The sequence below is a fragment of the Sander vitreus genome, chromosome 8 (genome assembly GCF_031162955.1).
Source record: "Sander vitreus isolate 19-12246 chromosome 8, sanVit1, whole genome shotgun sequence".
In the NCBI taxonomy this organism is placed as follows: Eukaryota; Metazoa; Chordata; class Actinopteri; order Perciformes; family Percidae; genus Sander; species Sander vitreus.
In genome coordinates, this window is record NC_135862.1 from 34778431 (window position 1) to 34802660 (window position 24230).

The 24230-nt window shown below is 40.5% G+C and overlaps 1 protein-coding gene across 1 annotated transcript; it reads left to right on the forward strand.

The window, feature by feature from the left end:
• Positions 1-618: 618 nt before the first annotated feature.
• ric8a (RIC8 guanine nucleotide exchange factor A) lies at positions 619-22118 on the forward strand. The gene is made up of 14 exons (XM_078257942.1): positions 619-849; positions 7599-7646; positions 11247-11460; positions 12802-12956; positions 14038-14118; positions 14941-15040; positions 16101-16288; positions 16734-16828; positions 16937-17087; positions 17602-17697; positions 17819-17963; positions 18110-18254; positions 18740-18859; positions 19115-22118. Exons 1-14 carry the CDS (start codon positions 754-756, stop codon positions 19266-19268), a joined length of 1788 nt encoding a protein of 595 aa, XP_078114068.1. The 5' UTR covers positions 619-753; the 3' UTR covers positions 19269-22118.
• The last annotated feature ends 2112 nt before the right edge of the window (positions 22119-24230 follow it).

Sequence of the window (24230 nt, forward strand, 5' to 3'; positions counted from 1 at the left end):
AATATGAACAGCAGTCTTCATACAGCAATATAACATTAACAATGACTATCACATGAATAATTATAAAAAAAAAGAATGGTCACAACCTTAAATAATAACAGTGCCCATACACCTGTTGTATTTTAATGCAGGCTGATAATAATAAGGTAAAACCACTGCTGAGTGAACAGAAAAGGCTCCAGGATTAATACATCCTGGCTGTTAGCCTGGTCAGGAGCAGGCTGGCCGCACAGAATAAATCTCCATGGTAACGTAGGTGAAACCGAGTCAAGGTTAAATTGAGCCAGGATAACTGGGAAATTCCAGCTTAATCCTCCATCTGGTTTTGTGAAATAGCCCTCAGATGAAGTGTGTTTAGTTAACACATATGTATCTCAGAATGACATAAAAAAAATGATAAAACATGTTAACATGTGTTTACCACATATTATTATTATTATTATTATTAATAAATCAAAATTCGTAAATGTAAAGCTAAGATGAACTACATTACAACAACATGCAAATACATAAGAAGTTAGTTCCTTCCGTCTTTCCTTGAGACACCTGAACGCAGCACTTGGTTTACACAAATCCTGCCAATTAAACTGTTCTCGCCGGCTCGCAGGGATTCAGACATCATGCAGTCATCCAAGAGTGGTGACAAACTATAGCGTCAATATACAATCTGAGCGACAGACACACACACACACACACACACACACACCCCCACAGTCCGTGTCTCTCTGACTGTGCATTCAGGAGGAAGCTGCAATGGCGATGAAAATGGATTTAAAAGGCATCATAGAGCAAATGGAGACGGGAGAGCAAGACGCTGCTCTGACGGCTCTGCAGAGCTACAACAGGGAGGTAAATAAACAGCAGCAGCCTGTGCACTGAAACATGACGTTTATCATACACATCATGTAGGCTCTGGGAATGCTGCCTGTTATACATAGCCACAGCGTTATGCTTTGTTTAGTAACATTGATTTTGTAATCATGTATGGATGATGTTCACAGACCGAAATGGCTGTTTACATGTGAAACATATAGCCAGTTATCTTTAGAAAGCCTGAGAGAAGAGGAAAATAAGCTCTTTACCCAGAGGATTTGTAGATATTTGTTTGTATGTACTATTTGTCTTTTTTATTTTATACTTGTTTTTTTGTTTTCATTTATTTCATATATGTGTGTGTATATATATATATTATGGCATGCCGTTTAGAAAATGATTAGGCTATACATATGTGAAGTTTGAATATATTGAATGAATCTTATTCTGAATATATTGAATGAAAGTATTCAGACTATAAAATATAATAAAATAAAATATTCAGACTTTCATTAAATATATTCAAATTGTACATATATAATAATTTCCTAAACGGCATATGCCATAATATGGATATATATATATATATAAAAACATATTGTTTGTTGTTGTTTCTTGTTTTTGTGTTCTGTTATTCCTGTATTTCTCCATATGCTATGTATATGCGAGACTGAAGATGTCTGTTAAATAGGCTGGTGGTGTCTTGTAATCCCATATGGGATGGGCCAAATGTTTGGCATGATACATAAATAAAATACAACTAACTAAACTAACATACAAAGCTTTAGGTCAGCTACAAACAGCCTTACAGTTTAAATCAGGGGTCTTCAACATTTGTTAGGCCAGGGACGTTAGTTAGTTGAGAGAGAGACGGAGTAGGGACCCCCTACTGGCCTCCATTCCCCACACCAGACTCTGTACCTTTGGAGACACAGCCTTTAGTGTTGCAGCCCCATCCCTCTGGAACATCCTCCCTGCAGATATCCAAAATGCTACATCCCTGGACATTTTCAAAAAACTCTTGAAACACCACCTGTTCACCACAGCCTTTAGCTTAGCCACAGTAATTCTGTAAAGTGTCCTTGGGTTTCATGAAAGGTGCTATATAAATAAATGTAATTATTATTAATTATTATTACTGTAGATATACTGTTTAAAATTAAGTTTCATGTTAAACTGGGCTGGATGGATGAAAATGAATGGATAGTAATATATTATACATCATGTTTTAATGCTAAACATATATGTGGAAGGCACAGTCAACTGTATGGCTACAGTAGTACCTATAGTAAGCTTATCTTCAATGTGTAAATTAAATGTTTTTTTCACAAATATAGGCCAATTTATATTTGATGGATTCATATTATTGTATATTTTCAGACACATTTTAATGTTGAATAAAGAAACTTTTTTTAACATAATTTGGCGGACCCCCTGCACTAACTCCGGGGACCCCCTAGGGGTCATGGACCCCCTGTTGAATATCTCTGATTTAGATGATAAGCATTCTCCTTTTTAGGGGAGACCAGCAGGGCTGGTTGGCACACTCTAGATTTCTCCAATACCCATGCTGATTATTAACATAGTCTAGCTAGTCCACACAGCATTCCTGGATGGGAGGAAAACGTGCTCTGGTTTATTGGCCTTTCTTTAAACCAATCACAATCATCTTGGGTGGCGCTAAGCACAGGGAAAAGCCGCGGTTCCTCTGCAAAATAGTCTCAGGAAGGACCTTGTTTCGGTGGAACATGTTTACGTTCAAAAGTAGTTTTAGTCGTGCAACAGAAAACTCAGATTGGACAGATAGTCTAGCTAGCTGTCTGGATTTACCCTGCAGAGATCTGAGGAGCAGTTAACCATAGTCCTCACAAATCCACCAGAGGTTAGAACGCCAACACTAAGAAAGAGGAAGGTAACGGACATGTGGCCGAAAAGAGTGAAATCCGGCGGAATTTCCGGCGGCAACAGAGCAATCCTAGAAGTGGAACGTCATGGATATAGACTAATATGGCATTAATGCCAGCCGGACAGAATAAAACCCTGTGATCCACATCAGTTATTCTCTCCTGAAGGCCTTCCCTTTGCTCTGGTGTCTCTGTTTACAGCCATCGGAAGGCAGCAGGTATCTCTTCCACCTGCAGCCTTTAGCTGGAGTAATGATGTCAATGTCGAGCCATAATTACACATGATAGATCTGTTGCAAAATAACCACAGAAACCCCCATGTGCACATCCAACTTGCTGGTTTTGATTGACTATTCTACAGTTTCTTCTGCCGTGTAAATCAACAGGTGTGTTGGAGACAGACACATTGTCCCATGGAAAATTGTATATCAATTAAAACTTCTCTCTCTGCTAATAACTCCATTAGGACCATCCACTCCTTCACTCCTTCAAGTCTCCATCACCGGGGCAACCGCTCCGTGCACCCTTTTGTTTTGAGGCTTGTGCTTCACATTTTTAGTTACTACAATACAGGTAGACGTGATGAGCGGTACGATGGGATAGAGATTGTTTGTGTAAAAATGTTTATTGTTATTTTTTTGGGGATCATTACCAGGATCATGTTTATGTCGCTTAAGATTAAAAGAGGCAACAGTTTGGTTCCCAGATGGTGAGTAATTATCTTTATAGGCGATAGGGTGGTAGTAATCTGCAGATGTGTCGATCATTGTGAGGATAAATTAAAATTGTGCAATATCACACACAGAAAACATGGTGACCATCGGCTCTTTAATATGTCCAATAAGGTGAATTCAGTGTATAAAGAATCAAATGCTGTGTCTCAAATCGCGCACTTCTGTACTTACACTTGCTCTTTTGAGTACATAGTGCTTTTACACTGATATAGTGTTGCAACATAGCCTGGATGCCAGCCGAACTTAGCCCCACCCACAACATTTTTTTAATAAATCTTTTTATTAGATTATTCATTCACATACAATGACATTTGACACATACAATGCATCCAGGTAGTCTTGTTGGAAGGTATCCTACACAGTGTATGTTGAAAACAACAACCGACTTAACCTAAGCCAGAACGGCTTCTATGACTGAACCGTAGTTACCCATTATCCGCCCACAACATTTGAGGTCGGGAAGTTCGGTCTGGACTTGATCCGTTGTGGAGCAACTCTGCTCCAACCAGAGCTGTTTGGACCAATCAAATTGTCAGGGCGGGCTTTATACGATGATGGACAGATGATCAACAGTAACAGAATCAACCACGTCACCAAGGAGCGCTTGGGTTGAATTTGTTTACAACAAAGATGGCTGCCGCTGGAGAATTGAGATGTGTAGATTCCGCCATCGCGTCTGTTATAGAAGATATCGACAGCGCATTCATTTTAAAAGAGGAACAGAGAACCGCGATCAACGCATTTGTTGATCAGAAAGATGTTTTTGCCGTCCTTCCTAAGGGATTCGGCAAAAGTTTAATTTATCAGCTGGCCCCGATGGTTGCTAAGAAGATGGGGCGCAATGAAAACCCTGTGGTCACATACTCTGTTGCTCTGATTGGTTGGAGGTCTATCTGTTGCTCTGATTGGTTGTAGGTCTATCTGTTGCTCTGATTGGTTGGAGGTCTATCCAATTGAGTGCAGAGGCATTTTCTTTCCTGGTTCGGTTGAAACCCGCCCCATAATCACAGGCCAGTGGACCAGTATCAGACTCCTATTCTTACTACAATCTGAGTATGACCACGTCAGGCTAGTTGCAGCATGCAATGCACTACGCGTACCTGAATGCTGCACTCAAAGCAGCCAAAATGTTGAGTGTGGATCGTTGGACACTACTCGCACTCAACGGCCGCCATCTTTGTTACAGAGCGGAAGCTAAGGGACCACCAACATATTTATAAACTTGTGAAAGTGGCGGGCAAGGAAGCTGCAGCGGTTATTATTGAAATGGTGAAACATGAAGTGTACAAATGTAATATACACATGCGTTTTTTTTATACGTACCACTCATAAGTTAGCGAGAAAACAAACCGAGCGGACGACAATAGGTGGCAGAAACGCTCTGCCCGGCTGCAATTTACCAATAAACAGAAAAAGAAGAAGAGTCATTTAATAACACAAGTGTGCACAGTGCACTACATGTAAGTGCACTCATGGAAGTATCCGAATGGAGACAAACTAATTATCTGCTCTTGGCAGTATAGTTGACATGTGCACATCCCTGACAACAACAATACGTTTCCTCTGAGGAAAACAGGACAATGTATTCTATTACCAGACGAGCCTGGCCACAAAATGACTAAGTGTGTTTAGTTTCACTGCGGAAATAGAGCTCTCAGTCTTCATTTGTCTAAATGCCACCTGAGCTGGACCACATGCTGTCTGCTAACCCCAGGTGGTGAGCACTGCTGCATGGTTCCCTCAGCCTCGTTAGCCGTGTGGGCGTTGATCTGGAAGGCAATTGGATTAGATTCTCTGATACACAAATACCCGGTCAAATCCTACTCTGCTTAAGAGATGAGAGCTTAGAGTAAACTCTGTGGTAAAGGTCTCTGGTGTATAGCCTACCTTCTTCAGTATGCTTAGTTTTAAAGATTCAGCCTGTTCTCATGAACCATACGTTCAAAAAGCTGCGAAAAATGTAAGCACTGTAATTTGTATGATTTCCATGTTTCTTTTTTTGCTGTGTGCACCACATTGACTGCTGCTGTATAAGAATGCGGCTGGCTGCGTAGCGAGGAGGTCGGGGGTGATGGGTGGGCGTTAAAACACAGGACTTTTAAGCCAGGGAGCAGAGTTTGCTAACCGGGGAAAACAAAAGACTTTCAACCAGGAAATGCGTGTTCCCTGGGAGTGTTTTAATCCAAACCACCATCTTTTTCCTAAACGTAACTTTCGTCGCCTAAACTTAACCCTAATCTCCGCCGAACGACCGGCAACTGGCGGTGCTCTGTACCCGGCTCACAGTCCCCTATTCTCGGGTAACTGAACCACCAACTACCACTGACCTGCCGGAGCACCATGCGGAGCACCATGCGGAGCACCGTAGCCGTGTTGCAGAGCTCTGTAGCGGCTAGACACAACTACTAACCGCTGCTGATACGAGGAGCTGTGATGGAGGTCTGTAGCCGGCGTCATGAAGCTCTGTAGCGGCTGAAACAGCTAGCAACTGCTGCTCAGCATGTTTGCCAACACATCCACCATAAAACTTTATATAATTCAGAGCTGGAAACAACATCCACATAACATTAGATTTACTATTAGAGTTAAAGCAACACCAAAGCACTTTTCCTCTTCGGTCCCCCTACAGGTTGGAAGTGGAATTGTCTTTCTTATGTCTCATTTGAACTATAGAGCCGCTAGCCGATCTGGCAAACTTGCATAGTGCGGTTATATCCGATAGAGGGCCGCAAAGCGAATGCAGAAGTGCCGTTCACCCTGTTACGAGTTGATGAACCACTGAAACGATTTTGGAAACATTATTTCAAGGTACAAAAGAATCTTTGGTGTCGCTTTAACACTTGAAATGATATAGGAACCATAAATGAAAGTGAACCATACCATGGTCGTTTTGACCTCTGATCTTAGGATTTCATCAAACTTCTTTTTTTCTTTTTACAAATGAACTACAACAACAACACTGACAACGAGGAAGATCTTGGGCAGATAATGGGAATAAACATGAAACAACATTTAAATCATACCCTGTAAACTAAAGAAATCATATTACTATTACTAATGATCTTTATGTGGGTGTTGTGTTTTATAGCTCTGAATGCAGCTTTAAAGCTGGTTCAATGTCTCTGGTATGCATATTTTGTTTACAGTATTCTCATGTAAATATTCCGGGGGAAATCCATTGAGGTATATTGTTACTGTGTCCATGCAGTTGCCTTTACTGGCTGTGTCAGAGTTGTCTTTCACTGTCTGGGAAACATGGTGAACATAGTTCAAAGAAACGTTGATAGGAGATCAGCCAACCACCCCCTCCTCCTCCTTCGTTAGGGCAGAGGTCTTCAACAGGGGGTCCGTGACCCCTGGGGGGTTTTCAGGGTTGGTGTAGGGGGGGGCCATGCAAATTATTTAAGAAATATATTTTTTGGAAAGTTTTTTTCAAAAAATTCAAATATGTGAAAATATACATTAATATGAATCCAACATAGTTAAAGGTAGCTGCTATTGTAGCAATACAGTTAAGATTAAAGATTCACTGCGCCTTCCACGTGTATGTTTAATGTGATGTATAAATATTGACCATTTATTTTCATCCATTTGGCCCAGTTTAATATGCAACTCAACTGTATACAAATATTCAGTACACTCTAAGCAATATCTGTGTATTAACAGTAGTATGATTGTATATTTTAACAGAAATTGTCCATGTAAAACGTGATTCACAGTTTTTTTTTACATTTCGAATTGCATAATTTACACTCCGACAACTTTTATCAGCCACGGAGATTGGTTTTTGAAGTTTTTTACTCAAATTTCTTGTCACTTTTTTTCAACATTTTGGGCATTTTTCCGACGTTTTGGTCGTTTTTGTCTACCTTTGTGACACTTCTGAACGTTCTGTGTTATAACTGTAGTTACACGCATCATTTCCGTTTCCATTTCCTGCGTTAGAGGTCTGCAGCACGACAACAAAATCCTGCTGCTTCCTGATAAATACTGTCGCTTCTCTGGTTGGGCCAAACTTATCAACTTTCTGAATCGCTTCATGATTACTTCTTTGCTCTCTTTTTCTGTCTCACATCTTCAAGATTTACTGTGTGTTTTCTCTTTCTTTCACACCTTTATTTGTGCCTTCTGCTTCTCCTTCCTTCAGATGAACCACTGCTTTACGTTCAGCCAGGAAGACGAGCAGTACAGAGAGGTACTCCTGGCATTCCCATCATTACACTGAGTCCTGCTCAGAGTCCTCCTATCTGTGTAGTTAGGATGCATTTCTCTTTAAGGTTCCTCAAGTATATTCCTCATTTTGAACTTCTTTGCTACAGTCAAGAAAGACTTCTTCTAAACCTTGAAATACACATTTTAACCCTCTGAGGTCTAAGGGCATTTTCACATATCTTCTTAAATTTACCTTTTTAGAGAATTCCGGTTGATTTTGACACGTAGCTATGTTATTTGTTGTCACGTAGTGCTGTCAGTAGCGAGAAAAACGAAAATAATCGGTGTTGGCTACACCGAGTTATACTCCTGCTAACTTTCGCACCCAGGCGGCTGAAACGGGGCAGGTTTTAAACGTGCTTTTAGCCTCTTAACATGTTCGAGATGTCATTACAAGTGCCTTGCCATATGAACTGTGAACACAGTAAATAAAATGTACTACAGCGCTTACTTTTAAAAAATAAGCATATACCTATTTTTGAAAATATTTTTGTATCACTTTTCGGTGTTTCGGTGTAGTTTGTAGACGGTCCCTAAGCCCTCGTCTTGCCGTCTCACCACCGGAACACTGGAAGGAATCAGCTCATATGGCAAGGCACTTGTAATAACATGTTAAGAGGCTAAAAGCACGTTTAAAACCTGCCCCGTTTCAGCCTCCTGGGTGCGAAAGCTAGAAGTAGCATAACTCGGTGTAGCCAACACCGATTATTTACGTTTTTCTCGCTACTGACAGCACTACGTGACAACAAACAACATAGCTACGTGTTGAAATCGACCGGAATTCTCCTTTAAGGTATTTGCATATAACTGATCCCCAAAATGTTCAGAACAAACTCAGCTTTCCGGATAGTGACGCCCACATTTTTTCTAGAGCAATGTGTGAAGAGATAATTTGGCGCTAAAGCTGAAACGTTGATGTTGGCTTTTTGAAATTCCTCAAATCTCTTTTGAAAACAAACCTTAACTTATGATGTGTTGTGAGAATTGTTCCGGTGTTTGAAATGAGTTTACCAAAGTCTTTAGGTTATATGGGATTAAAATAGTAAATAAATGTCTGAAATGAATTTGTAATATCCCTTTTTGAGTAGGAGTTTTGTCAAACATCGTTTGGACGCGCCGGTGCGTCTTTCGTCCTCAGAGGGTTTTAAAGAACATTTTAGAGCTCATACTGTACTTATTCATAAATCTTGAGATGTGTAGATTTAGATCTGTACATCTAAGTCAGCAGTGAAAGAACACTGTCTCACCTCCTCTGTGTCATCTGTCTCTCCCTGTGTGTGCATGCCCCCCCGTGCTTTAGGAAGGGAAGTTACGGAAGGTATGAATAAGCAATGAGCAGTGTCTTATGTTCTTTCACAAGCACTACTTGTCTACAATTTCCGACATATTTTTCTATCTTCAGTATTTTGGCGTATTCCCCACATCCTATAAGGAATCCCTCAGGAACATTAAGATGTCAGTAGAGGACCCAGCTGGTCTTCTATTGTGAAGTTCACAGCCCTTCTGTATGTCCAAAGATGAACATCTTGTGCAGCATTTGTGAACTCGTGGTGTGCAGTGAACGCAGCAGCTGACATGAATGTGATATAGTTGTTGTGAAAGAAGAGACAAATAGTTTGAGAAAACGAAAAAGAGGTAAACGAAAATAAGGTATTGTGGCAGTCACGCAGCCATGCCTTCATCTCAACTCACAGAGTTCTAGAGGAAGTATGGGAGACAGCGTACTCTGTAAAACTTTTCACAGTAAATTGACAGTTATAGTATAGTATATAGTATAATATATATGTATATAGTATATATCTAGTATATTATAGTATACTGGCAGCAGCATCGCCAGTAAACTACTGTTTATTTACAGTAAGCATACTGTTTTAAAATGTTATGGTATTTTACTGTAAATAGACCTACAGTTTCATACCTCATTATTTGAATTTACAGTAATATTCTGGCTGCAGTGTAATTCCCGCCTTTTCCTTTATTTTCCCAAGATGCATTGGTATTAACAGTAAATACCTGTAATCTGTAACACTCGCAGATAGTGCTGTAATATTATGATTTTCTCCCACAATGCATTGCAATTAACAGTATGATCCTGAATAACATTAATATTTACATCAAAGGTTAACAGTGTGGAAATGGTGTTAAACTGAGTTCAGGTGCAGCTTATGTGCCATTGCGTGCCTTCTTTATCCAATAAACATAGAACACACACCTGCACACAGGCTGTAGGAAATTATTATGCAAGACAGCTTAGTGGACGTATTTATCAGTGCCAGTTTTAGCTGCCTGCATCAGGTCACATCATCAGCCAGAAGACACAGGAGACTTTGAAAATGTTTGAATTCTCTCTTGGCTGTTAGGGTCGCTCCTGCATTTACAAAAAACACAACCAAAGAACACATAGTTCTTGGTGAAACTTCCCAGTGTCCTCTCAAAGAAGAACATCTTTGCAATGACACAGGCAGCAGCTTATATCCAGCTTTCTTTATATTGTTGCAATGAAACTGTCAGCCAGATGCACCAACAGTGAGAATCATGCATTATGTTTGCTTTCATATGGGCTATTCAACGCAAATACATTGGTCATCACAGAACTTTTGCACACCTGTAGATGGACAGGTGCGTAGGAGAAACATTGGGTGGACACTGCAGAACAAAGACACACATACATTTTACGAAACATAATTAAATGACCGCAAGTGAAGAGGAGAGTGTGCAGGAGTGTTTTATTCTTCTGGATAATTAAAATACACTAAACATAATGTACTTATGGAGAGTAGATTGAACGTGATTATTAGTGGGAGTTGTCAGTTCATACATTGACACAAATGTGTGAAATGTTGCTGTTCCCTTTCTCTTACACGTGGCAGTGTAGTAGCAATATTGTGCTGTGGAATTTACTATAGAAAGTACGCTGTGACAGGGTTAATATGTCAATCAGTATCTTGCTGAATGCTTCATATTACCTTGCATTTCTATTATTATGAACCTATTATGAACATATGTGGTCTCAATTCCCCTATTTGAAATGTTTATTTTTAAGTTTTGAAATTTCAAAAACCTACAGTAAATATATTTTATGATTCACCAATTTAGAAAATTTTAGCACCCAATATTTAAAAATGTATATTAAAGTGGCTCAAATTCAATTAGCTGAATTTAGATCTGTAAATTCATGTAAATATATATAACAAAAACTTTAAATTTCACAACTGAAATAAAGGGACAACATACATTCAGAAATTTTTTTTTTAGAGTAAAACATTTCAGAAGAGTGGTATTTAAATTTTAACATTAAGTATGTAGTGGTAGTAGTTTGCAAACGAGGCTACTTCTAAGACTCAGATCTGAATGAGCATAGGTCTGACCTGTCTGAGACTCAGATCTGAATGAGCATAGGTCTGACCTGTCTGAGACTCAGATCTGAATGAGCATAGGTCTGACCTGTCTGAGACTCAGATCTGAATGAGCATAGGTCTGACCTGTCTGAGACTCAGATCTGAATGAGCATAGGTCTGACCTGTCTGAGACTCAGATCTGAATGAGCATAGGTCTGACCTGTCTGATGTGTTGTGTGATGCAGCTGCTGGGGGAGCTGGTGCTCAGCTTCCTGAACAGGGAGTTGCAGCCGTCCTGTCAGCTGGCTTGTCTAGAAACGATCCGAATCCTGACCAGAGACAAAGACTGTCTGGATCCCTTCCTCAGCCGCTCGGCCATGTCCACTATCGCCCGCTACGCCGGCATCGCCGTGTTCAGTACTGCCACACCTGCACACAGCCAGCCGGGGGAGGGCCAAGGTAAATCATACATCTGCTCATGCACATACTATATATTATTTGCACATATTGCACTCAACCCATTCAGCCTCTTTAATCCTTTTCTTTAGTCTATAAGAAAATGACCCTACTTCTCACTTGATTTATTACCTCTATAAACATTTTCATAATGAGTTTAAGGTCTCAATCACTAGTTTCAGCCTCTTTTTCTTTTAAACTAATACCTAAAATCATCTGCTGTGAACATCCATCATAGTTCAGTGAGTTGTGTTCACAGTTTTCCTGCTCAATGAGGAATTATCGGCAACATTCAGGCACGCTCACTCTCAGTTTGACCTCCAAATAAAGTGCTTATAATATGAATAAACCGTTGGTTTGTGTTTGTTGACCTGTTGACCATATTATTCCCAGATGTGAGGGATTAGTGATAAGTATACTGCTATTATCGCTGATAAATTATGGACAAAACTACAAAAATAAGACCTAAGTGGCATTAAACCAGAATTATCCTTTAGTGTCCATTGTCCATCTATAGATCTTTTTTCTATTGTACAGTCTTGACTAAGTAGGTGCTGATTGGAAGAAATCTCACTATCTGAAAACACTTGGGGATATTTGAAACACACGTATTAAATGTAAACAGGGCTTAAGTTCACTCATGTCTAATTGAGCTGCGTGTGTTGCTCAAGACAGGATTTAAGGTGTCATTTAAAGGGGCGCTATGCAGTTTTGGCCATTTCTTCGCTGTTTTCTCTCTTTTTGCTGGCAGGTTTCTCTATAGAGCCCCCCCCTACAGCTTCAGAATAGATATTTGGCAGCTCCTATGTTTACTTGTGTCTGACTCCTCTCTCGATCAGTCTGCCGTTTCCTCTTTCTCTGTTCCTCCGACAATGCTTTCCTAGCTTTCTGCTTGTTTTTTGCTGACTCAGCCATGACGATAGTGTGAAAAACTCCATCTTTACCTTGTTAGCCAGTTCCTGAATGGGCATTATGTGTGCAGTGCTATGAAGCAATTATTACATCCTGAGACCTTATATCACGTAATACTTCCTGACACTGAGGCTGCCGGCTCACCGGGCGAAAGTTGCAAGGGTGGTTCTTCCGCCTACAGGCACTAGGGGGGAGCGAGACGACCACCATTCAACCCAAAAAGAGTCATATAACCATTCCAATGACTCCGAAGCTGTTTAGTTAAGGTAAATTAAGCTAAACAAAACTGCATAGTTCCCCTTTAAGTGCATGACAGCGCAGTGCAAAATCTAAAGAGATGGCATAGAGATAGAAGCGGCTCGGTTTATCCTAAAAGGGGTTTAAATGAAGGTTGAATGTGCTTCTTGACCTTGTCATTCTTTCTCTTCCCAGTGGAGGGGGAGGGAGGAGAGGGGGAAGAGGCAGCAGAAGCATCCAGCGAGGGCATGGAGGAAGCCTCCCCTTCCTCAGAAAACGCTGACCAGGAAGTGATTGCTGAGGCTCTCAAGTCCATCTGTAACATCCTGCTACACAACCAGACGGGACAGGTCAGTCTGCTGCGGGTCTCCTCAGGCCTACATTTAACAGTAGTCCTCAGATTATAACATGTCATTTTGGTTGATGCTAATTTAAAGGTGCTCTAAGCGATGTCACGCGTTTTTTAGGCTACAACATTTTTTATCACATACAGCAAACATCTCCTCACTATCCATGAGCAGCCTGTCCCCTGAACACACTGCAAAAAACATCTCCTCACTATCTGCTAGCTGCCTGTCCCCTGAACACACTGTAAAAAACATCTCCTCACTATCTGCTAGCTGCCTGTCCCCTGAACACACTGTAAAAAACATCTCCTCACTATCTGCTAGCTGCCTGTCCCCTGAACACACTGTAAAAAAAGACGCGGTCTCTGTAGACAGCCCAGGCTCCACAAACGCCAACAAAAACAAACTGACCAACCTGCACCACCAAACATAACAAACAGTCTTCCAGCGTTCCAGCCAATAAATGACAAGAAGGATTTAGGGTGAGGGTTGGGGGGTTAGTGCGCGGAAGCAAGGAGGTGAGGGAGAGGGGACGAGATGAGGAGGAGGGAGGGGTGAGTTAGCCTTGTTTTGTTTGAAAATACTTCGAATGACAACAAGAAGTTCGGTCACTCAACATCGCTTAGAGCACCTTTAAATTAGAAATGTTCCGATACCGAAACAAGTATCGAAAAGCCTCCTTTACTGCCTAAAATGCTGGTATCGGTATAGGAAAGTACCAGAGTTTATGCTACCGATCTGATACCACGTAATTCAAGTAGTAGTTTATTTATGTTCTTTTTCCGTTATGACTGACTGTCAAACTGGATAATAAAAGAAAGTTCTGTGGCGTTCTTTGTTTGTTCATGTTTCACAAAGAGTTTAACAACAAAGATAGACATCCTATCACATCCATACAGCTGTTAAAACATAGTAAAATATATGTATTTCTTAACACACTGGTATCGGATCGGTACTCGGTATCGGCTGATACACAAGTCCAAGTATCGGAATCGGGGAGCAAAAAATGGTATCAGACCATCTCTAATTTAAATCAATAACATGTATCTATGGATGGATGGATGGATGGATGGATGGATGGCAGGTGATAGCAGCAGATCTACAGCTGATAAAGGGCGTGGCAGAGAGGCTGAAGCAGTGTCATGATCCCATCTGGAACCATGAGGTATGGACGTCAGTTAGAGAGAAGATTCCATTTGTTGTGTGAGAGGTAACCTGACAAAAGTTAGGGGAAGATTGTAGTTTGGGCACATATTCATTAAGCCAACACATTCTGTCTCATGCTTCCAGCCAGTCTTAACTTTCCAGTTTTTAACCAAGTGTCTGATTTGCCGCAACATAACCATAAAAACAATTTGTTAAATATGAACATAAGTTTAAGGAGATTGGGTAATACTTTTCAGCACAGGTGCCAATACGAACACGTACCAAAGCTCAGTTAGCTTTGGTACAAAAAAACTAAAACGTATTTTTTTTGATATCTTACGGCTGGGGAAGGACGTAATCATGTTGGTTATTTTTTTACAAACCTTTTTTCATTCAAAACATCTGAAATATATTCATGTTTAATGCTGTGTCAACTCAAAGCAGTTGAACTACAATTTGCCTAAAAAATACAGTTAGCAATATGGCCTACTGTCCGACAGGAAATACCAATATATATATATATATATATACTACTACTATTGCAGTAATAAAAGATAATGGAAGTAACTTCATCTGGTTATTTTAATTATGGATCATCATTACAAATACACTGTTTAAAATGTGGCAGCAAGTAGTCACACAGTGAGAAAAAAAAAATCATGTATAGAAATTTTTTGATGCATCGATGATTGTTTTATAATCGCATCGTAGCCCTCTGAATCTGAAATCGAATGGTGAGGTGCCTAAAGATTCACACCCCTCTTGGATATCCAGCCGTACTCTGAAGAGGAAAAAGCAGATAGAGCATAAATAAATGTCCATGCGTCTGCTTCCTGTCCAGGTGCGATTCTTCGACCTGCGCCTCACCTTCCTGCTGACCGCCCTGAGAGTGGACGTCAGGGCACAGCTGGCTCAGGAGCTTCACGGCATCAGTCTGCTAGGTAACTGATTTTCTGTGTGCCCATCAGTGTAACTACTGACCTGGGAAACCAACGTCAGCTTTCCAGGTCACCAATGTCTGTAACACCGGGGATGTTCTGACAGGAAGTCCAACAGCTCATGATCATAGACTGTAAAAGTAATGGATGTAGCTTCCGGGGTCTGAAGTCAATGCTGAAGTGCCTTAAAGCTACATTCTATCTAATTTCACGCAAAAAGAAGTCCTTTTCTATAGAAGTCTATGAGAAAATGAGCCTACTTCTCACTTGATTTATTACCTCAGTAAACATTTTAATAATGACTTTGTGGTCTCAATCACTAGTTTCAAGTCTTCTTCAATACAGCATGATGTTCATTTAGTGAATGATGGTCCCATTTATTTTAAAATAGACGATAAAGCAGGGGATGCTTTAGGACCTGTCAATCAGGCTTACCAATGCTAACCATGCTAACACTGCGGACATTAAAATAGACCTCAACTTGTTTTTGGGTGTTGTCTGAGTTTTCGTCTTAAACTTTGACCCTCTCACTGTGTGTTTTCACTTCAGCAAAGTTAACTGGAACATTTTGGTCGCCTGAAATTGTCTTGTTCAGCGTTCTGCCAACAAAGCTAGCTAGCTACCGCTAGTGATAGCTGGTAACATGCAATGAACAGCGCCAGTAGGCGGAGGTCTGTGTTTACCTGCTGGCAAATCTCCATCGCATCGGGTTGAAAATCGCAACATTCCCTCCTTAGCATTTGGCGCAGCGCCATTACAACCATAAACAACACTGGCTTGGCCACGTCATCTTCCCCAGCTCCACCCTCTTGTCAAAATCATCACGTCCAGTTGCAAAAAAAACAAGATGGCGACGGCCATATACCCAAACTCGAGGCTTCAAAACAGCAGTCCGTAAACCAATGGGTGATGTCACTGATGCTGCGTACATTATTTTTTACAGTCTATGCTCATGGTAGATCTAAAACAAGAAGCAAGTGATTTTGTAAACAGAAGGTACCAATGTACTAAGTTAAAGAGCATAAGTTCCGTAAGATAATTTCCTGTCCTGTGTATATTCCAGGCAACCATTTGGAGGCCACACTGGGTCTGAGTTGGGCAGATACATTGGAGACGGCCAGGGCGGGGTTAGAGGACGTCCCACCGGAACAACTGCCCCCACTGAGCCGGCAGCAGATAGAACTAGCCATGGAAATACTGAAAATACTGTTCAATATCACATTTGACACAACCAAGCGCAAGGTCGACGAGGTACGGACGAAAATGACACTTTAGGAGAGTTTTTTTTCTTCTTAGTTCAGCCATTTGTGATCAATATTATACTAACAATTGTGACTTCTGTTGTCAAAAGTCACTGAATATAATAGTTCATCCGAAATCCGCTTTCTGTATGATGAAACAGAATTACTCATTACTATTGTTTACTCTTATGAGGGACCATCTGGGACATTCACAATTACCTCACACATTTCAGTGTGAGGTAATTGTGAATGTCCCAGATGGTCCCTCATAATGTGAGAGTATAACTTTTCACTAGTGTGTAACGCATTTCAGCGTTACACACTAGTGAAAAGTTATACTCTCACATACTATACTGAAACCTCACACACACAACTGAAACACTCTCATAAACACTGTGTGTGTGTGTGTGTGTGTGTGTGTGTGTGTGTGTGTGTGTGTGTGTGTGTGTGTGAAGGAAGAGGCAGCTGGGTACAGACATTTGGGAGCCATACTGAGACACTGTCTAATGAGTCATGCAGACGGAGAGGAGCGCACTGAGGAGTTCCACAGGTAGGACAACACACGCTTTATTTGTACGACTGTTTTTCTGTCCATTGATTCATAAAGGCATTACTCTTACATGTCCCCTAACTGCCCCCCCTCCCCCCTTTTTCTCAGCCATGCTGTTCACTTGCTAGGCAACCTCCCTCTGCCCTGTCTGGATGTACTGTTGATGCCAAAAGTGCAACAAGGCTCCATAGAGTACATGGGAGTCAACATGGATGCTGTAAACATGCTGCTGGAATACATGGAGAAAAGACTGGACGGGGTAAGACAAGCCTCTGTGTGTATGTGGGTTCATTACCTCCAGTACTATAATAATTAGTGAAAAGGCATGAAACATATCCTGAATTACATGAACCAATGCTTTTAAATTGTGCTAGAATAATATTGATATAACACTGGTTAAAAGATAGTCATTGCTTATGAATGAAATGAACACAGCCAGGCTTATCTTTGCCACTAGGTGGGGCTGTATGTTAACTTATCAACGAACACACAGTGTCCGTGTCAATCTAACAGTAGCAAGATAATAGGATGGCAAATACAGAAGATTTGTCAATTTTTTGCACAAAAAACGAAATATTGTGCACGCATGGTGCATATTTCTAAATGTAATTGTGTTTGATTATATTACCACCAAATAACACACAATCGAAAATGATATTTCTCCATATTTTACATGGTTGTAGTTCATGATACTGACTTGTTGGTTTTGCAATCCAGCAGATTAGTTGTATTTATCATTAAATAATGTTTAATTAAGTCTTCTTGTCTCCTAGGGACATAAGCTGAAGGAGACCCTTCTCCCATCACTCAACTTGCTTACTGAGAGTGCCCGAATCCACCGAGAGACCAGGAAGTTCCTTAGGTCAAAGGTCGGGGCCGGGCTGAGACAATCCATTATGAAGAGATGAATTATGAGTATTGCTGGTGTATTGATGGCTGTGTGTGTGTGTGTGTGTGTGTGTGTGTGTGTGTGTGTGTGTGTGTGTGTAGGTGCTGCCCCCACTGCGTGACGTGAAGAACAAGCCCGAGGTGGGCAATTCCCTGAGGAACAAACTAGTCCGTATAATGACACACATTGACACCGACGTCAAGGACTGTGCTGCTGAATTCCTGTTTGTTCTCTGCAAAGAAAGTGGTGAGGGAATTATCTGTTTGTTGATTTGTTTCACTAATTCATGAACATTTTAGTATGTCTGACTTTTAGCCCATGGCTGACTGTGACATCCAGCGCTGCGATTGATACTGCCATGTCAACGGTAATATGTTCTATGTTCTATCCAGTTTCAAGGTTCATTAAGTACACTGGGTACGGTAATGCTGCAGGTCTGCTGGCTGCCAGAGGACTGCTTCGGGGGGGCAGAGACTCGGGGATCTACTCTGAAGATGAAGATTCTGAGACAGAGGAGTACAGAGAGGCCAAAGCCCAGTCAGTATCACAGATACATTAGTGTAGTTCTTGTGTTTTTATGTTTAACCAATGACGCATCCATCTGCTGCTCATTTGGATCCGGTTCAGTGTGGCAGCAGACCAAGTAAGGTAGCTCAGGCACTCTCCAGACTCCATGGGATATATAACCCCTCCAGTATGTTCGGGGTCCCCTAGTTGAACATGCCCTAAATACCTTCCCAGGGAGGTATCTAGGAGGCATCTACCTGTTTTGAGGCTAGCATAAAAGTGACCCTAGCACTCCCATTCAAAAGGCCATTTGACCCAAAAACGAGAATACGGTCAATCTTAAAAGTGGCGCTTCCATCCTAATTATGCTTTTAAACGAAAGTTTGACTCGGGTACATTCACAAAAAGACCCTAGGTTGCATTTTGGCGAGAGTTACGCTTTAAACAAATGTTGCTGTTTTCTGCTCTCTCTCTCTCTCTCTCTCTCTCTCTCTCTCTCTCTCCCCCCCCCCCAGTATAAACCCAATAACAGGAGCTGTACAAGAGGAGCAGCCCGATCCCATGGAGGGAATGACAGAGGAGCAGAAAGAAATTGAAGCCATGAAGCTGGTCCAAATGTTTGACCGACTGTCAAGGTCAATAAAACACACACACACACACACACACACACACACACACACACACACACACACACACACACAAATGCTATTTGTTTGTTTTTTTATATTATGACTGGAAATTATAAAGAATAAGTAGACAAGACTGAGAATCTGAGGCATTTTGTGGCATTTACTGCCAGTTGGTTAGATAATTAATACTGCCACAGTTTTCCAGTCTCTGTACTCAGACATGCACACACATTATTACATTTGAACCATTTCTCACTGCAGGACCAATTTGATCCAGCCCATGCAGCTCGGTATGGATGGGAAGATGAGAGAGATTGCTCCAGAGGATCTGCATAAACTGACCCACAATCCTTTGTTCCCGCCAGAGCCCCGCCAGGAGCCAGTTAATTCAGACAGTGAAGATGAGGCTCAGTAAACACAGAAGCATAAAGGCAGAAACAGATTCCTGCGAGAGCCGTGGAACATCTGTCTCATTATTTTAGATATTCACGTCACACTGGGCTTACTTTTTCTGATGGGCGGTGAGTGACGGAAAGTTGGAATTTGTTTAGTCAAAGTAAAACCAAAGCATGGAGTACAATGGAGGCAGCCTAAAGGACCACTTTGCTTTTTTTATATGTGCTATCATGTCAACCACAAATCACCAATGTTTTACTGCTCACCATTTTCCATTTGAAAATTGGTTTCCGTCCACGCAGACATTTGTTTGTTCATTTCAGTACACTGTAAAAAACAACTTGCTTCGGGGCGCTAGTTACAACACCAGAGAGGGTTAAGGTAACACTAAAACAGATATATATATATACCTCTTTACACCAGGGCATTACATATGCACACAAAGGAACATTTCCAGTGAGTTTGGCTATTTAATATTCCATTCAAGGATGGTTTCATGCAGGTTTAAAAGGTTGACCATCACATGTTCCTCAGTCAACTCAAAAAGCAACAATCTACAAAAGGCTCCTTCTTTTGATTGACAGCTAGTCTCGCTTTGCCAGACCCTCCTCCACAGCGCTGGAAAGGAGGGTCTGTCTAGTCCACACATTCCTGGATGGGAGAAGAACATGCTCTGGTTTATTGGCATTTCTTTAAACCAATCACAATCGTCTTGGGCGGTGCTAAGGGCCGGACAGAGCCACGGTGCCTCTGCTAAATAGCCTCAGGAAGGAACTTGTTTTGGTGGAACATGTGTACGTTCAAAAGTTGTTTCAGTTGTGCAACAGAAAACTCATCGACTCATTTGACCATTACATTTTTTATTTTCTCTCTTGCATGACATACGCTTGGGTGATTATTAGATCATCAAGCGCTTCAAAAAAGTCGAATTTCAATGGGATGATGTGAACCGAGATATTCCAAGTGGCGGAGCGTTGTTGCGGTGTGCCTCAGTATCTTTACACAGTGGATTTTCATATTAAAATGAAATGACTTGAAACAAATGGCTGTCTGGAATCGGTGTAAAAACTGAAAATGGTCGTGATGTTATCTGTAGATGGCAAAATATGAAAAAAGCATTGATATGGTCCTTTAAATCATGCTCCTCTCTAGATAAAGACACACTTGTAGTAGTCACTCACTGTAAATGGGATCATGATTGTTTTGTATCCTATCATGTACTGGCTTCACCTCTCTCAGTTGATTCTGAAAGCAGTTGCAGGGGCTCGGAGAAAAAAAGTGAGCAGGGTTCAGTTCTCAATGCCATAAGTTTCTTAACCCTTGTGTTGTCCTCACGTCAAATTTGACCCATTTTCAAAGTTTTTATATCAGAAATATGGGTTTCTTACAACCAAATTGCCCCAAAAATAACCTGGATGCATGCATGTACGTTGTATGGAACCTATACAACATATACATTCATGCATCCATGTTCTTTGCAGGTAAAATTATTGATTACGTCCATTGAATTTTGGTTGTTTTATTTAATTTCATGGCTTTTGAAAAAAAAAAAAAAGAGCATCCTGACCAAACTTTGACATAAACCAGTCTGTGATTCACTCAACATCCTCTGATCTGAACTATTGTATTAGTCAAAATAATTCATAATATCTGCTTTTTTTCAAACTAAAAAATTAAGTATAATGTCATTTTATTAGGTTTATTGACCATGAATTAAAAAAAAGTGTTGAAGAGAGGGATAAAAACATTTAACAATGCGCCCAAAGCATTAAAAAAGCATAAAAAAAAGTCAGAAATAATTCCAAACGAAGCACATTTTTCAATTTTGACCCGGAATGACAAGTTCAACACAAGGGTTAAGAAACAAGGATATACAGTATACATTTACTAACAATCGCTTCATTTACTCCGATGACTTTAGAGTAGAAAGTTAAGAAAGAGGCACCAGAGGGAAGGAGGAGTGGTTCAAGGTAGCTTCACGACACAGATACATCTTCAGGATTTTTGATATTGACTTTATGATACAAATTAAAACAGATGAGAGAGGCTTTGTTCAGAGTTTGTACAGAAGGAATGACACACACACACACACACACCCACCCTGAAGGTGCTGTGTGTTTCTCTGTTGCGGGTCAGTCATTTCAGTATGCTGTTATAACCAGCATGTTTGAAAGGACTAACTAATGATCAAACAGTCGCGGCATACAAACTACAAACTCAACAACTAGCTGCTGTCACCCAGCATCTCCTACCTGAGAGACCCAAACCATTACCAACATATTGACCAGGACAGTTTGGATTTGATTCGTTGAGGCTGTGAGGTCTCCACCTTTGAGACTCAAAGCTCAGAGGCAAATGGAATTTAGTTTGTAGTCCGTAAAACTTTGAATTCTTCTCTTCTTGCCCGAAACAACATCCCAGTTAATGTTACTCAGGATAATCCACAGACCTCACTGTCAGCGAAAACTAAAAAAATAAATAAACTCAAATAGACAGTGTTGGAGCTCTTCGAGATGAGAATAAGACGTGTGGCTTCATGAAAGCAGAGGGAAATGTATAATTGCTAGCCAAAGAGCTGTACTTCAGTTTGTGACGATGGAATCAACTGTATTTTTGAAGAAGAAAAAAGAAATTAATTTTAGATGCCTGTTATTTTTCATAAAGCCCTTCAGAAGTTTTATTTTTTAGAAGTGACATGTGAAACTGCAGACAGATAAGTTATACTTTAGAGTGAAGATGAAATACTCTTATGCAAAGAAAGAGCCTAGAATCTGAAACGCATATATCAAATGTACACTCCTTTATATTGTTATTGTAAAGGTGTAAACTGTATCATGGACTATAATATACATTAAATGTGTTCACATGACAGAGTTGTCTCATGTCTTATTTTTAATGCAGTTATTGAGCTAATTTGCCAAGTACTAACCTTGCACCTATATCCATATTTAGCCATGTCTGTATATATATTTTCATAAATCAATGGAATTGGTCACCCTTTATTCTGTTTGTGGGTTTTACATATATTTAAACAAGGACAAGATGATTTCATCTGACTTCGTCTGAGGTAAATTGCTGTTTTCAAATGAGCCTTTTTTCATTTCCTGAAAAGCAACATTTTCACCCGATGACGACGACAATTTGTGTTTACCCCTTCTGTTGTTTCATTTTGATATTTCAGAATAGATAACACCAAACAGGTCAATGGCAGAATAAACTGTTTGGCATTGGCAGAGAAGATTTGGCAAATTTTTCATGGGCGCAACCCACATACTCAGCACTGCTGCTCATCCCACAAATGCATGTTCCTTACAAATGGGGCAACGTTTGAAAGGGAACTAAACAGGCTTTCCAACGGTATAAGATTTATTGCCAAAAAGCATTGTTACCACAGAGAAATAATCTACCAAACACAAATATCCTTACTTTTTGTGCTAAGTTCATGTATTCTTTCTGCTATACTGTATATGATCAGGAGAATTTGCAGAAATATTTTTTTTCAAATGTTTGTGACCCACACGAACTCTGATAAACAAAAGTGAAACTGTAGCCATCTACCCGTTGCTAAACAGGATAGTCTGGCCGGCTTGTGCCAGCACATTCCTCGCTAGCATGTCAGAAGATAGCTTGCCAACTACAGTTGCTCATCAACTAGCACTGCAACTACTGGCACTACAAAATCATGTGATTGTGCTGCTTTCTGGTTTAACCAGGCTATAGGGTTCAAAACACAATGACAAAAATGAATAGAGCAAGAATCAGACTTTGACTTTGAATAACTAGACACAACAGGGAAAAGTGGAGCATTGAGTATATTTTATTGTTCACTTTATTACCACAATGAGACCTTTAGACAAACTTAATTTGTAAGAATAATGTAAATGTAAACAATGCAGGTTTTAAAATACTTTGCCAGTGTTGTGAATTTTTATAGTTGCCGATTATATTGATCAATTCATTTTTCAAGGAGACCAATATGGTGCTATAATTAAGATCTTTATTCAAACAAAATACCTGAGTTTACTCTGCAGAGGAACCTGAAGCCATTCTCTTAGCATGCAAGTACTTATACAGTTGGGAGGATGGACTTCATGGCACAGTACAGTACATCAGCACAGTACGTCATCTGACAACCACATGTCTTTCATCAGGCCCATGATCAGGCCACACTCCTTTTTAGGACTTAGTAAACTCGGTTACACTGGAATTTCACTTCTCAGAACTAAGCTGAATGCCTTGTTGGAATCCTGCATCCAGTTTTTTTTATACATTTATACCATTTTTACCAAGGCATTTATAATTTTTAGATTCACTATAGACAGGCATTTGACATTTGACATCTGTGACATTTTTAAACAGATGCAAGTTACACACCAGTAGCAGTAGCAGCAGTAACAACATCCACCACCATCCCCCAGGAGGCGTAGGGCTTGCTCCAAACATTGGTATGTGTAATGTAATATACATTAATTTAAGGGCGTTTTCACACATGAAAGTCCGAACCAAGGTCTGGACCAAGGTTCATGTTTTTGTTAAATTGTCTACATTTGATCTGGTAAGTGTTGGTTTCACACTGCAGTTATGGAAGCGCATTAAAGATCTATACGTGACAAAACTACGTCCTGCCGTCATCACATACGTGAGCTGCGTCTCCAGATACTGGATTTGTAGACGGGTCTTCCTCGTCCTCTCGTCTCCTCTCTCTGTGTCGAGATTTTTTCAACTGACTGCTGCTCTCTCCTTCTGCCGCGGCTCTTTTTGTTTTGTTGTGATGTTGAGAAGCAAGACATGGGAACTTTCTTTCTGGAGAATTTATTCAGAGACAAACGGAAACCTACACTGTACATTTACTACCACTTAACAAATAAACTGCTGATGTATTCTCAGCTCTGATAGCCGACAGCTGTCTGCTCTGAGCGCTGACACCGTCTCTCTCTCATGTAGCCTACACACTAAGCACCGAGCTATTCCTTAAAGGAGC